The 15,235-nt window shown below is 39.1% G+C and overlaps 1 protein-coding gene across 1 annotated transcript; it reads right to left on the bottom strand.

Moving 5' to 3' along the window:
* Positions 1–1,376: 1,376 nt before the first annotated feature.
* On the bottom strand, positions 1,377–6,558 carry GPR33 (G protein-coupled receptor 33). Its single transcript, XM_028114895.1, has 2 exons — positions 6,406–6,558; positions 1,377–2,553 (listed from the first exon to the last, which is right to left on the bottom strand). The coding sequence occupies exon 2, from the start codon at positions 2,545–2,547 to the stop codon at positions 1,528–1,530; it is 1,020 nt and encodes a 339-aa protein (XP_027970696.1). The 5' UTR covers positions 2,548–2,553; positions 6,406–6,558; the 3' UTR covers positions 1,377–1,527.
* Positions 6,559–15,235: the final 8,677 nt, after the last annotated feature.

The following is a 15,235-nucleotide window of genomic DNA, read 5'->3' as shown; positions in this document are numbered from 1 at the left end:
CTGAGTGTGTGTTGTGGCCTAAATGTCTGCATTCTGTATCAGTTGAACTAGATAGACCTATCTATTGATTGATATATCTATTGACCGATAGATAGAACTAATGAACTAAATATAAGAAATGTAATTATGTCAGTGATACTATGTGGTCCTACATAACTTAGGTGCTATAAGGTATTGCGAGAACTTGAAGTGAAACTTGAAAACCACGGAAGATAAAGTAATATTGTTATGGCTATTCTAAATTAAATACGTTATGACATTACCCAGGTAGATTCTTAAACATTTATAATTATCTTAGTCACATATTTCTGAGACAGTTCAATCTATAGGTTTTGAAAAGAGATATTTAAGATATCTTTATGTTGAAAACATTATAGTATAAATTCTTTATCCTTTAACATAGATATGAAAAGATCAGTGTTTTGTCATCCCCATGTTAAATTTTGTCCATACCAATTAAATAATTTAGGAGCTATGTAAATAAAGAGGGATCTTGTTCCAAATGTCTATTTACTAGATTTTGTGACAGAAAAGTCAGATCAATAGACACTATTGTTATTTAGAAATTGGTATTCCTATAGCCTCAAAAATCAGAGGTTAAGAATCACATTTGCGCCATTTTACACCAACTGGGATGGCTATCATTGAAAAAAAGAAAATAATAAGTGTGGGTGAGGGCGTGGAGAAAGTGGAAATTTTGCACGTTGCTGGTGGGAGTGTAACACAGTACAGCTGCTGTGGAAAAGTGTGGGCGGTTCCTCAAAAAGTTAAACATATAATTGCCATATGACCCAGTAATTCAAAATAATTCAAGATAATTGAAAACAAAGACTCAAACACCTACTTGTATATCAGTGTTCACGGTAGCATTATTCACAATAGCAAAGGTAGAAACAACCCAAATGTCCCTTAACATGAAGAATGGATAAACAAAACACACAATGGAATAAACATACAATGGACTATTATTTAACCATAAAGAATAAGGTTCTGATATGTGTTACAACATGGGTGAACCTTGAAAATGTCATGTTAAGTGAAATAGGCCAGACAAAATAAGAAATGTTGTATGAATTCACTTACATGGAATACCTAGAAGAGCCAATTCACAGAGACAGAAAGTAGATTGGAAGTTATGAGGGGTTGTAGGGAGGGGGATATGAGGAGTTACTAGTCAATCAGTACAGAGTTTCTCTTTGGGGTAATAAAAATTTTTGGAAATAGATAGTGGTGGTGGTTGCAAAACACTGTGAATGTAGTTAATGCCACTGAAATGTACATTTTAAAATGGTGAAAATGGCAAATTTTATGTTATATATATTTTACCACAATAAAAACAGAGTAAAAATAATTATATTTGCAACATCACCCATTGCTTGCTTTCTTACAGCTCTTTTAATATTCATAGATCTAGCCATGGTACAGCCTAGATGTCTCTAATATAGGGATTATATTCTACAAAAGCAGAGGGTACCTCTCTGGTGGTAAAATTGACTAAGAGTCCATTGTTTCCTCTGGATCCAAAATTTAGATGTAGGCTTCTGAATTTAGGTTTTGTGTCCTTTCCGCCAAAGAGTCCTCACTGAATGTTGACTCAAACAGAGCAAGAATGGACTTCTTGAAAATATTTTTGAAGTTCTCCCCAGTAAACAGGTAGAGTGTAGGAGAAAAGAGCTCATTGAAAGAAATGGTTATCACTGTCAGTATCTGAGTCACCTGTACAAGTACTGATTGGTGCTTAGTGAGAAGTAAGCCCTGGTGTACATGGTAGGGCATCCAGCACACAAAGAAAGAGAGAATGGCAGTCACCATGACTCTGAAGGGCTTATTGGATTTAAACAGGCCCCTCTCTTTCATCTTGTCGGCTACTCTTTTGTAACAAATACTGATGATAAAGAAAGGCAGAAGGAAGCCCAGCAAGAAGCGGCTGATGAAACAGGCCACGTGAATCCCTTTCCCTAATGTTTGCATCTTTTTGCTGTCCCAATTAGGAGATGCAGCATAGTTATTTTGGCAGGTTACTCTTCCTTTATGGTCATCCTGTGTCTCCCTGAAAACCAAATAAGGCATGCCGAGGGCAGTGGCAGAGAGCCAGATTCCCAGGATGATGCCGGTAGCCCAGCGTGGGGTTCGATGCAGCTGTGACCACACCGGGTGAAGAGTGAGAAGGTAACGGTCAACGCTGATGGCCGAGAGGAAGAAAATAGAGGCGAACATCCCTGCTGACAAAGTGGCATTGAAGACCTTGCACATGGCATTTCCAAAGCTCCAGTGATTGTCCTGAAGGTAGGTGGTGGCTATAAATGGCAGAATCAATGTTGACATAAAATAGGAGAGAATGAGATGAAAAAATAAGAGCGTATTGACAGTCTTTTTCATCTTGAATTTTAGCACCCACAGGTAGAGACCATTGGTGATGGTACCTATTATAACTGACATGCACAGCAGAAAGGCAATGACCACGTTTGAGGCAGGAACTGCAAAGTGAGTGCTGTTTCTTACTAAAGTAGAGACATTGAGCAAATCAGTAAAGTTGACCAGATCCATAATTACCTGTAGAGAGAGAAACGGAAAATAACCACAAAAAAGAAGCAAAAAAAAAAAAAAAAAAGTTAATTTTTGCATAGTAATGGCCAAAATGACACTATTTTTAAAAAGGCAAACATAAGGACCCCTGGCTGGCTCAGTTGGTAGAACATGCGACTCTTGAATTCAGGGTCTTGAGTTCAAAACCCACATTGGGCGTGGAGCCTACTTAAAAAAAATTATAAAATAGCCAATATAATATTTCCACAATAATACAAATCAGGTATTTCCCTAAGCTTTGTATTTTTATTTTGTATGAAGAATTAAGATCAGATTAATTTGAGCATCCAAGATAGAAATACTACAGATGAAATTAATGTGAAAGAAATGATGTTTGGGATATTTTGACTTGAAGTAATGAATTTAGGTAGCTAAACATCTTCTATTTAGAAATGAACCATAGGTTTGACCCTCCTTGATGGTCATAACTTCTTGAATAAGGCAATGTAGGATCAGTTTTACTTGACTAAGGCTTGGTCAGGGCAAATGTTGCTAATGAAATTGAGTAACAAAATTAACAACTGCTGCAAATCAGTAATCATTCAGAGCTATAATTAGATTTCTCCCATGAGCTAATTATTATATGTAGTAAATGCTAGTATTTTAGCATGTGGTAGGAACCGGTATTCATTTGGGAGCCCTAGGCTAGGGCACCATAAGAGGGTGACATGCTGGGGTGCCTGGGCTGCTCAGTCATTTAAGGATCTGACTCTTGATTTTGGTTCAGATCATGTTCTCAGGGTCGTGAGATTGAGCCCCATCTCGGGCTCTACTCTGGGCGTGGAGAGCCTGCTTAAGACTCTCTCTCTCCCTCTCCCTCTGGCCCCCCACCAAAAGATTGTAAAGTGCCTTCAAAATCATCAAAGAGGAACATGTACTGTTGAATACAGTGGTAGTTCTTACTTACTTGGGAAAGGAAAAGAGGGAGAGAATTCAAGGAATTGATATTTATCTTATACTTTTTATATGCCAGGAGCTTTATAAAAAAGTCATTTATTTTTTTCCTCCTAAAGACAATATTTAAACAGAAGATAAAGGGAGGCTTACAGGGTTAAATTTCTTATCAACATTTCCCACTGTGCCTCAGTTGTGGCAGGTGGGGAACCCTGCCAGTGTTTTATGTTACTTCTTTGAAAATTGGTAATTCATGTGTAGTGTTTTGATAATCCTCCATGAATCAGAGTATTTGATGATCCAAACTATCCTATTTCTTGGATAATGATTCCTATAGTATTGAAAATATGAACCTGAGAATGTTTTGGAAAATAGCTATTATATATAACAGTCATATGAACAAATTGGTTTTTGATAAATTGGATAAATTGCTTTAATGGGAATTGCTAATGATTTTTTTTTTCACTAAGCAAAAACATTCTAAGAATATATGGAGAGAAGAAATAAAATAATTGCTATTAAAACCACAATTGCTTTAAGTTAATTCTGCCTTCTAAGGGAATTGCAAAATTTTTCTCCGAAGTAGAAAATTGGCCCTCTTCAGGAAAATACCTTAGTAGCCTGCTTTGAATAAAAAGTGAAGTCTAAGGACATGGAATCGGTGGCCATGGTGAGTGGAAGAGTGGGGACCTGGGAAAGAGGCTGTGTGAAGGGCCTGGGACCGTGAGAAGAGGGAGGAGTGAGGGTGGTCTTCAGAGAGGGGGGCACAGGAAAAACACCATGGGAGGTGAGGAGGCTTGATGAGGAGAAAAGATCAATGAGATATTCTGAGGAGCAGAAATGATGCAGAGGATTTAAAATGAGGAATTGTCCCATATTCAATTTTAATCCATTGGCTATGCTTTGACATGGTGTAATGTCCCTTCTCATTAATCACAACTGTCTTGTATTGGTGGTTGCCTTGGGGAATTGAAGGGAACGAGCTTGTGTTCCTGATTTGGGATGCAGTGGGATGGAGAGAACAGACCAGCAACAGGAGGTGAGATGGGAATGAGATGATGAATATGGTGGAAACGGGAGAGGGATTGGGGCATGAGTAGAAAAGGAGAAACAAAATTGCATGAAGAATTTTTGATACTGTGTGTGGATGGCCTTTGTGTATCTATCTGTGTATGTGTGTCTGTCTTTGTGTCTGTGTGGTGTGTTTTTGGTCTGCCTGTATATCTGTGGTGTATTTGTCTGCATGTATGTGGATATATAGTCTTGTGTGTCTCTGTGGGGTGTGTTTGAATCTGTGGGGTGTGCATGGAGGTTGTGTGTATGTGGTCTTTTTGTCTATGTGCATATAAAACACTGGATACCTGAATTATAGGGAAGTTTGTTTGTTTTTTTTTAACAATTGTGTGCCTGAGCTCCAGAAGGGCATCTGAAAGTAATGTAGGACTTGAGAAAAATCAACACTGGTAGTGGTTCTAAATAGCATATAAAGTTTCCTAGGAGCTTTGATTTATTGCACATAACCCAGGAGATTTCTTCATTCTTAGAGAGCTTTTAATGTGGTCTTAAAGTGCTTGCATATAAATTAGTGGGGCAGAAGCTGGGCTCCGGCGTCCCACAGAACTGGGTGGTCTGCTCTCTCTCGACCATTTACCAGCTCTGTGGACTCTTAATTCTGAGCCCCTTTCACTTTCTAAACCCCATTGAGTTTTTATGAGGATGAAATGACATAATGTATATAAAACTTAGCTCCCTTCATGGCACACATTAAGCACTCAATAACTTTTTACCTATGATTTTGCTCAACTTGTTATATGAAAGCTAGCAAGTATGTCATTTTGCCCTTTTAGTACTGCAGGCCACGTTCCTTTCCTCCTCAAAGCCTCCCTACTGAATTCCAGAGGACCAGCAGGGATTTCTGAAAAAAAATCTAAATGTTCATCTATTGGGGCAGAAGTTCCCAGATTTCGAGTTACTTTGAGGTCTTGCTATAAAGACACTTTTGGCACAGGGTCTTTCAGGTAGACCCCCCTCTCTGCTTGGGGACGCTGTGCTCCTGTGGGGCGGGGGCATGAGAACCTCAGGAAGCTGATCTGTGTTAATTTAGATACTTAACTGTAATGTAGTAGTACAGAAGTGACATTAAGTGGAATGTTCTTTTCTAACTTTTCTACTAAAGCTCTAAAAACTTTCCCAAGAATTAATTGAATTCATTGAATGTTCTCTCAAACAGTGTGTTCATCATTAGCAAAGACCTATCCATTTAATGCAACAGCATTTAATTAAAAAAACAGAGCCCTGGCCTTCCCCCAAATGATACTTTTCCTTTATAATGCTCACATCTGGGGATTTTTTTTTTTTTTAAAGATTTTATTTATTTATTTGAGAGAGAGAATGAGAGCCAGAGAGCACGAGAGGGAAGAGGGTCAGAGGGAGAAGCAGACTCCCTGCTGAACAGGGAGCCCGATGTGGGACTCGATCCCGGGACTCCAGGATCATGACCTGAGCCGAAGGCAGTTGCCTAACCAACTGAGCCACCCAGGCGCCCCCAACTGAGCCACCCAGGTGCCCACATCTGGGGATTTTTGATACATATTGGAGGGCGCAGGGTCTCTAGGCCCTGCACCTGGGTTTCTGGTTGAGTTAGTTGCTGCGGCGGGCACTGTTCTCTGGCAAATAGCACAGCCACTTACAGTCTCTTCCTCACTGCCCACCACAGGGACTAGAAAAACCTACACTAATTTTCCCCAAATTTCCTTGCAGCAAGTGATTCAGTTTTAATCATGAAGTGATGCATATGATTCAGTGAATCATAAGGAGATGCCACCTGTGTAGTTTCTGGGGTCAGAAACCTAATCTGGAGTAAGCCTAGAGGGTTTATTCGGATGATAGCACCAGGATAAAACCTGCTGGCCCAGGGAATCTTACCTTGGAGTTACATCTGCATGTCAGGTGGTCTAAGGCAGGCCAGAGTGACTCTAAATCAGCAGTCTTCTCTCCATGGACAGAGACAAAAATAAGTGAAACTTTGACTTCATTTCATCTGCCTTTCTTCTTGCTGATCCTATTCCCCAACTTTGAACCTACTATTTAAATATTCTGTGAGGTTTCGTTCTTTCCCAGTTCCTTTTTCTGTGAAATGTGTGCTTAAGAGGGAGGTAGAGATAGGAGAACTTCTTCAAATCATTTCTCCATTTTAAGAAGAGATTTAAAAAACATCCGTAAACAGAGTCATTCTATGTAAGGTTGATAATCTTGTTGCAGGTGTTAAAACACTGATGAAAAATGACCTTCTCATGTGTGGTCGTCCCACCAGGCACCCACTCTGCCTTGAGTAGAGCATGGTCATTAGCATATCGAGCATGGTGCTGGCTACATAGGGAAGTGGTAAATATCAAGCATGGAAAAAAGTGAGTCTGGAAACGAGCTACCTAATCCCGCTGGAGTAAAAATGGTCAGGAGGAAAAACAAACACTGAGTTTCACATTAAAATGAAATGTGTGAAGACAGGGCAAAGATTAATATTATTTAGTTGGGAAAGATGAAGACTTTTATCTGTCATTTGCATCTGTACCATTGTTGAGAATGGTTGGAAAGAACACAGAGTTGGGTACCATGTCATGGAAGATGATCTCATTATAAGGAAATCCTGCAACACAGGTAATACATTTATGAACCGAGTCCTCCATTTTCTATTTTCCTCTCCCCAATCCATCTCTGACATTTTTTAGGATTAGCTTCTGTGCTGACCTCAGTGTCCTGATTTTTTTCCTGCTCAGTTTCCTCTTGATCTCTGCCCTGCCAGTAGAGAAAAATACATCAAAACCTCTGTGTGTCTTCAGTGTCGAAGCTCAGGAATCAGTTCTCTATTTGGTGTTAGAATTTTAAAGCTTTCGTTGCTACTATAGCCTTATTAGAAATAGGCTTAAATTTTAGTTCTTAATTCATTTGGGACTGTGACCTTTACCCTAAGAACAATCTTCTTTGCTTCAGGGTAGGTTTTCAAACTTGCTACTGCATTTTAAGAGCGATTTCTTGCTCAGTTTTCATGCCCTTTGGGTTAATTCACATAACTGGAAACAACCTGAAATATTATTTGGTTCAAACCTGCTAATTTTGAATATTAGCAAACTGAGATGCAGAGTGAAGTGATTCACAGCTTTTTTAAAAATTTTATTTATTTATTTGACAGAAAAAGAGAGAGAGCATAAGCAGTGGGTGCAGCAGAGGGAGAAGGAGAAACAGGCTGCCCGCTGAGCAGGGAGCTGGATGCAGGGACTTGATTCCTGGACCCTGGGATCATGACCTGAGCCAAAGGCAGACACTTAACTGACTGAGCCACCTGGGGGCCCTGACAGTAGTTTTCACCAATGAAAGAACAAGGGCTCCTTCCACTGCCCTATGCTGTTATATTAATAAAAAAGGTGGGGGGTGTGGACTAGGTTTCTCCTCCTCTCTCTTTTACTCTGTATTTTCAAATTTTACAATTAGTAAAATTCATAAATAACGAATATATTAGGGACTAGTGTTGAACACCCCCCAGATGCACAAGGGCTAGTACCACCATTAGATAGCCTAAAATTTCACTCTTTCGTAACTGTCTTCAAAAATACTCTAATTAGTGAGCATTTTCTTCGAATAGGTAGTTAAATCAGTGACATCAACTCTGTTGGAAATATGCGGACTGTGTTTGAGGAAGTGTCTTCTCTTCTGTGGCTTTGGTGATGTGACTTCATTCATTTCACTTTTCATATTTCCAAGAAGTCAGGTGGTTTCAAGAAAAGAAGTCATGGAAATGGAAACTGTTTTATGTTGTTTTGATATAAACACAGTATGAAATATATAAAACAGCAGAAGCAAATGATGTTGCAAAATCAAATGCTCAAGTCTAGGAACTCATATTTGCGTATATAGTTTTTAGAGCTGGAAGAGGCCAACGAATTAATTTCATCTAATTCCTGACTCTGTAAGTGAAGAGACTAAGACTCATAGAGATATTTGAGAGCTTCTCATAGGTTCCATTATTAGTTAATAAATGACTTGACGCAGAAATAACGTACACTAAAAATACTGATGCATTACATTGATTGCATAAGGCAGTATAGGATAGAAAAAAAAACAGCCTAAATATAAATCTCAACTTTTCTACTTACATATGTATAACCTCTCTGAGTCTCTTTTGTTATTTGTTGGTGTAAAAAAAAAGAAAGAGAAAGAAAACACCTCTTTTGAAGTATTCTTTTGAGGAATAAATGAGATATTATAGGTAAGGGCTTAGCATAGTTCCTGGCACATGGTAAGTGTTAAATAAATGATAGCTAATATTAACATGTAAGTTGTAGCAAGCCCAGTGGGCTGGAGCAAATCTCTGAGCAGTGTAATTCAAGAAATATGTATTGAGGATCTAATGCATGCCAGAGTGTTTGGACTGGGGAAACAAAGTAAATAATTCAAAATAATCCTTTAGTGTTTATAGTTTTTAAAGAAGATAGTTCCTGAACTGACTAGCTTAGGAATGTTGAGGAGAGCATATACTAGGTCTTGGAATCAGTATGGTTAAAGGCCTAGCAAAATAGAGCAATGCTTCGTTTGTTTGGCCTGGTTTTGCATTTTTTCCAAGTCACTTCTCACCACCCTCTACGTCCCAGCATAGTGGGGATAACAAGGCTGGTATTAGCCCAGAGGTTTCCATTCTGGTTGATGTCAGAATTACTTGGAGGTCTTTAAGAAAAATGCAGAGTATCCCTGAGATTTAATTCATTCATCTAGTACTTATCAAATACTTAATGTATTTGGAAGACTGTTCTTGCCATTGGGGCTAGAGATAAATGAGAAGAGCTTTGTTCCCAAGGGCCTTACATTCTAGTGGGGAGAAATGGACAATAATCCAGTTAATAAAGAAGTCTTAGCTAGCACTACAGTATTATGCAGAGTATGAAACATGGAGATGTGATGAATAACTAATTGGCTATTCTAGATAGGGCAGTTGGGGGGACCTTTCAGTAGATGACATTTAATGGGATTGGAATGATGTGAAGGAGCCAACTGTACAGTGATTAAGAGGAAAAGCAGGTTGGGGGAATGGATGAAATAAGTGACAGGGATGAAGAGGTACAAACTCCCAGTTATAAAATAACTAAGTCACGGAGGCGAAAAGTACAGCAAGCAAAATATGGTCAATCATATTGTAATAATGTATGGTGACAACACTTATCATGATGAGCATTGAGAAATGTATAGAATTGTTGAATCACTGTTGTATACCTGAAACTAATACAACATTGTATGTCAACAACACTTCAATAATAAAAAATTTTTTTAAAAAGGAAAATTTTTCATTTTATCCTTTATGTCCTCTACTGTCCTTTTTAGTGGATAACTTTTCTTTGTAACTACAACCATTTAGACCACCAGTTTATCATTAAAGTTATAAAAGACCATTTCCTCATAATACTGTTTTATCATAGACCTAAGTATATTGGACTGTATAAAAATGTGAATTCTTTTATTATTTAAATAGGCAGACATATGTCATTACATAAGGTAACACTATCCTATTTTATTCTCATTTTATACAAACAGAACACTATTTGTTTAAGAAAAGTTACTTTTGTATTTATTTATTTATTTATTTGTTTGTTTAAAAGATTTTATTTTTTTATTTGACACAGAGAGAGAGAGCACACAAGCAGAAGGAGTGGCAGGCAGAGGCAGAGGGAAAAGCAGGCTGCCCGCTGAGCTGGGAGCCTGATGCAGGGCTCCATCCCAGGACCCTGGGATCATGACCTGAGCCGAAGGCAGATGCCTAACTGACTGAGCCGTGCAGATGCCCAAGAAAAGTTACTTTTAATAGATTACTACTGGAATGATTTATTTGTCTCTTAGAGAAATGCATTCTGCATTTTTTTTTTGTACCTAATAGCTTTTCAATGATGGTGATTTCCATGGTTTGCTTTTTTAAAAAAATTAATTCTGGGTTTCAAATGTTGAACCATCAAAAAACATTAAATATTACCATTACCAAAACACTAATTCAAAGAGATTCATGCACCCCTATATTTATAGCAGCATTATTTACAATAGCCAAAATATGGAAGCAGCCTGTATCCATCGATTGTTGAATGATGTGGTATATGTGTGTGTGTGTATATATATATGTATAGAATGGAATGGAATATTTTTTTTTAATTTTTTTTTTAAATTTATTTATTAGAGAGAGAGAGAATGAGAGATAGCACGAGAGGGAAGAGGGTCAGAGGGAGAAGCAGACTCCCTGCTGAGCAGGGAGCCCGATGTGGGACTCGATCCCGGGACTCCAAGATCATGACCTGAGCCAAAGGCAGTCGCTTAACCAACTGAGCCACCCAGGCGCCCCTGGAATGGAATATTATTCAGCCATAAAAAGGAATGAAACCTTGCCATTTGCAATGATGTAGATGGAGCTAGAGAGTATAATGCTAAGCAAAATAAGTCAGAGAAAGATAATTATCATATAATTTCACTCATATGTGGAATTTAAGAAATAAATGAGCAAAGGGGAAAAAGAGAGAGGGAGAGACAAACCAAGTAAAAGACTCTTAACTACAGAGAACAAACTGATGGTTACCAGAGGGAGGTGGGCAGGGGATGGGTGAAATAGGTGATGGGGATTAAAGAGTACATTTATAATGAGCACTGGGTGATGTATGGAATTGTTGAATCACTATTTTGTACACCTGAAGCTAATATAACACTGTATGTTAACTAACTGGAATTAAAATAAAAATTTAAATAACTTACCATTCCAAACAAAAAAAAAAGAGTAAGAGCATTACCTTGGACCTAACTTATGTCTTGTTCCATGTCTGTCGTTTTTGTATTGGCCCCTTTCTATTTCTTATTTGCTCTTGCTCTCCTAATTGGGTCTCTCCATTTATTGGAATCTTTGGCTCATGACTTTTTAACTTTATTCCATGGTTTATGGCTTGCATTCTCCTTGGCAGGGTCCTTGCTTTGACAGAATTCCTGGAATGCTTTATTCAGGAGACTTCTGGGTTCTGCTCCCAGCCTTGTTGGATACTATTCACCTTCACCTCCAGAACCTCTCCATATCTGGACTGCATTCCTGGAACTACAGGTAGGATGTATCTGGAGGAGAAACTGAAAGTGAGGTTGGGAAGTTGGCCCAGATCTTGATTATGAAAGGACTTAGATTCAGGTTCAGTCTTGAGGGAGATAATTTTGGGGTTTGGAGCACAAGTGGAGAGAGAGGTTTTCTACAGGAGTGAAAGAGTTAAGACCTTGGATAGATTTGTTACCCCGCAAGCAAATTCAGACCCAGGGTAATCTGCTGAAAGTGAACAGAGAAAGGATGTTGGAAAGCGATGAAGGTTTAGAATTTCCTATGAAAGTAATGAGACATATAAAAAATAATGAGTGGTGTTAAGGGTCTGTTTGATGTTGGGGACCACTCATTTGTGGATTTACCCTCCTGGGAAGGGGGAAATTACCTCACTGTGCAAATTTTAAATTCTGAGCAGTAATTTACTGCTGTTACATTTACTTCCAGCCTGGGTACAGAAGCTGAAGCTGATTGTCAAAATATTCAGTACTAATGGTTTCCTCAAAGTATGCAGGGCTGGTGGTTTCCAAGCTGATACTACCAGGGGAGGAGGCTAGTAGAATTAACAGTGTCAATAAGAGAGCAGTAGAAATGATGTTGCTGGGGGTCCAGGTAGAATAGGGAGTGTGCAAAGCCATGATCAGTTTGATAGGTGAGAGGAAAGGATTGAAGTACTTGAGGGCTGGTGCTGGCAGAGTAGTAGTGGTTGTATGAGGATAGAAGATTATGGCCAGACTGTGAGATATTGGAAATTTCAATTTCCAAGATGTAGCAGTTCTGTGTGATGGTAAGGTCTCTAATGTAGCAAAACTCAAGTAGTAAAGCAGTCAATGGAATTGACATTAAGAAACTTTAAACTAAGGTACTGGATGGTCTTTCTCCTAAGAGTGGTGGGAAGTTGACAGGTTTTAGGTAAGAAGTGATATGGTCACAGTGGCAGTTTAAAAAGATAACCTGACTTTTGAGGTGGGGAATGGCTTGGTGAGAGGTGAGAGTGAAAGTAGGAAAACCAATTCACTTAGTCTGAGTTCTGAAACAGGATTCTAGGGTAAGTAGTTTATTCACAAAACAATCCCAGGAAACCTGGGTAAAGGGAGAGGAAGAGAGATAGGGAAGGGCAGAGCAAATAAAAGGTGAATTATTAAACCGGATGTAGCTTTGGTTATCTTAACACATAAGCCCAGTGTAGAACTCTGGAAATGGTGTAGAACACATAATGCTGGGTTACCCCATCCAAAGACAAGGAGCTGGGGTATTTATATATCAACTCCTGTCAGTTATTGGTTGAGAGATCCTCTCAGGGGATGTTAATTTCTTGGTACTTCCTCTGCCACACATATGAACAGAGTGGGATCCTGTGGTCAGAGAAAGCTTTGGGGGAAGAAAAGTGGAAAGTAGATTTTGGCAGAAGGAAGTCTGGCTAGCACTGATATGGTAAAGTCAAGGAGTTATGGGTAGGCATCAAAGAGGATCTGCTGTCTGTTAAAAGGCTATTTTAGAGGTGCCTCGGTGGCTCAGTCAGTTAAGTGTCTGCCTTCGGCTCAGGTCATGATCCCAGAGTCCTGGGATTGAGCCCCGAGTTGGGCCCCCTGCTCAGTAGGGAGCCTGCTTCTCCCTCTCCCTCGTCCCTACCCCACCCCTGCTTGTGCTCTCTCTCTCTTGCTCATGCTCTCTCTGAAATAAATAAATAAATAAATAAATAAATAAATAAACAAACAAACAAACAAATAAAGTCTTTAAAGCTGTTTTATTAGTCCAGGCAAGAGACAAAGGTAGGACTTGGCTAGTGGTGATGGAGGCAGAGAGAAGTCAAAGGATTTAAGACGTGTGTATACTATTTTTTTTTTAGAGCGAGAGAGTGTGTGCACACACTAGGGTGGGGGGCGGGGAAGGGCAGAGGGAAAGGGAGAGAGAATCCCGAGCAGACTCTGTGCTGTGTGTGGAGTCCAACACAGGGCTCAATTTCACAACCCTGAGGTCATGACCTGAGCTGAAATCAAGAGTTGAATGCTTAACCGACTGAGCCACCCGGGTGCCCTGTGTGTATACTACTTTTGTGCACATTAATTTCATGCTCTCCATTTTGTTAATCATACTGGTAAAGGTTTTACATTTTCAATCCTCTAAAGTAAATTGTAAGCCCAAGATATCCCAAAAACACAAGAATAAAGTCTGATACTCTTACTCCTGACTCAGGATACTGATTATTTAAAGGTAAAAATCTAAGGCTGTGCTGCCAAAGAGAAATATTATACAAGCTTCATTAAAAATTCTTTAGGAACCACATTAAAAAAGTAAAGAGAAATATGTAGAGTTCATTTTAGCAATATACTTCCTTTAACCCAACATATTCAAGTATTTTATCATTTCAACATATAATCAGTACAAAAATTATTATTATTATTATTATTATTTAGGGGGTGGGGCAGGGGCAGAGGGAGAGAGAGAATCTTAAATGACATGGGGCTCGATCTCATGACCCTGGGATCATGACCTGAATGGAAGAGTTAGATGCTTAATGGACTGAGCCTCCCAGGGACCCCCCTTTTTTCCAATACAAAGATTATTAATGAAGTAGTTTATATTCTTGTTTTGCGCTAAGTCTTTAAAATCTGATGTGTATTTTACATTTAATGCACATCTTAATTTGAACTAGCCCAACTTCTAGCACTCAATAGTTGCTATATTGGACAGTACAGGTCTAGAGTATGGCTTGTTTAAGAAGTACATTCTTTGGGGCACCTGGGTGGCTCAGTTGGTTAAGCGTTTGCCTTCGGCTCCGGTCATGATCCCAGGGTCCTGGGATCAAGCCCCGCATCGGGCTCCCTCCTCCGCGGGAAGCCTGCTTCTCCGTCTCCCACTCCCCCTGCTTGTGTTCCCTCTCTCGCTGTGTCTCTCTCTGTCAAATAAATAAAGTCTTAAAAAAAAAAGAAATGCATTCTTTTACAGTGTGCTGTAAATAGCCACTACCTAGTAGAAGGAAGATATTTTGCATTGAAGTATTGAATGTTATAACTAAAATAAAACAGGCAATATTAATAAGGTTTCTGACTTTTCTCCACATATATTATTTTGATACTTCCAAATCAAGTAGAAGATATAATTAAAAAATTTTTTTTTATTAACATATAATGTATTATTTGTTTCAGGGGTACAGATCTGTGATTCATCACTCTTAACACAATTCACGGTGCTCACCATAGTACTTACCCTCCCAATGTCCATCACCCAGCCACCCCATCCCTCCCACCCCCCTCCACTCCAAGTAGAAGATAAAATTTTTAAACTTAGTTTAGGTTTCTACAAATGAGAACTAGACAACTAGAGTGATGACTTTCTTAACAAACCTTTTTGACCTTAAAATAACTAGTAAGGGTGGTTTCCTGAAGATAAATATTTCTTTCTTTCTTTTTTTTTTAAGATTTTATTTATTTGTCAGAGAGAGAGAGAGAGAGAGAATAAGCCGGGGGAGGGGCAGAAGGAGAGGGAGAAGGAGAGGGAGACTCCCAAGCTGAGCAGGGAGCTCCATCCCAAGACCCTGAGATCATGACCTGAGCTGAAGGCAGACACTTAACTGACTGAGCCACCCACGCATCCCTAGATAAATATTTCTTATAGTTTGCCAGTTGGACAGAAAGTCCTCTTTAAGTTTTTGAC

The sequence above is a fragment of the Eumetopias jubatus genome, unplaced genomic scaffold, assembly GCF_037043125.1.
Source record: "Eumetopias jubatus isolate StellerSeaLion01/CBP00866 unplaced genomic scaffold, mEumJub1_p1.0 scaffold_7, whole genome shotgun sequence".
Lineage (NCBI taxonomy): Eukaryota > Metazoa > Chordata > Mammalia > Carnivora > Otariidae > Eumetopias > Eumetopias jubatus.
This window is presented reverse-complemented; position numbering and strand designations above follow the sequence as displayed.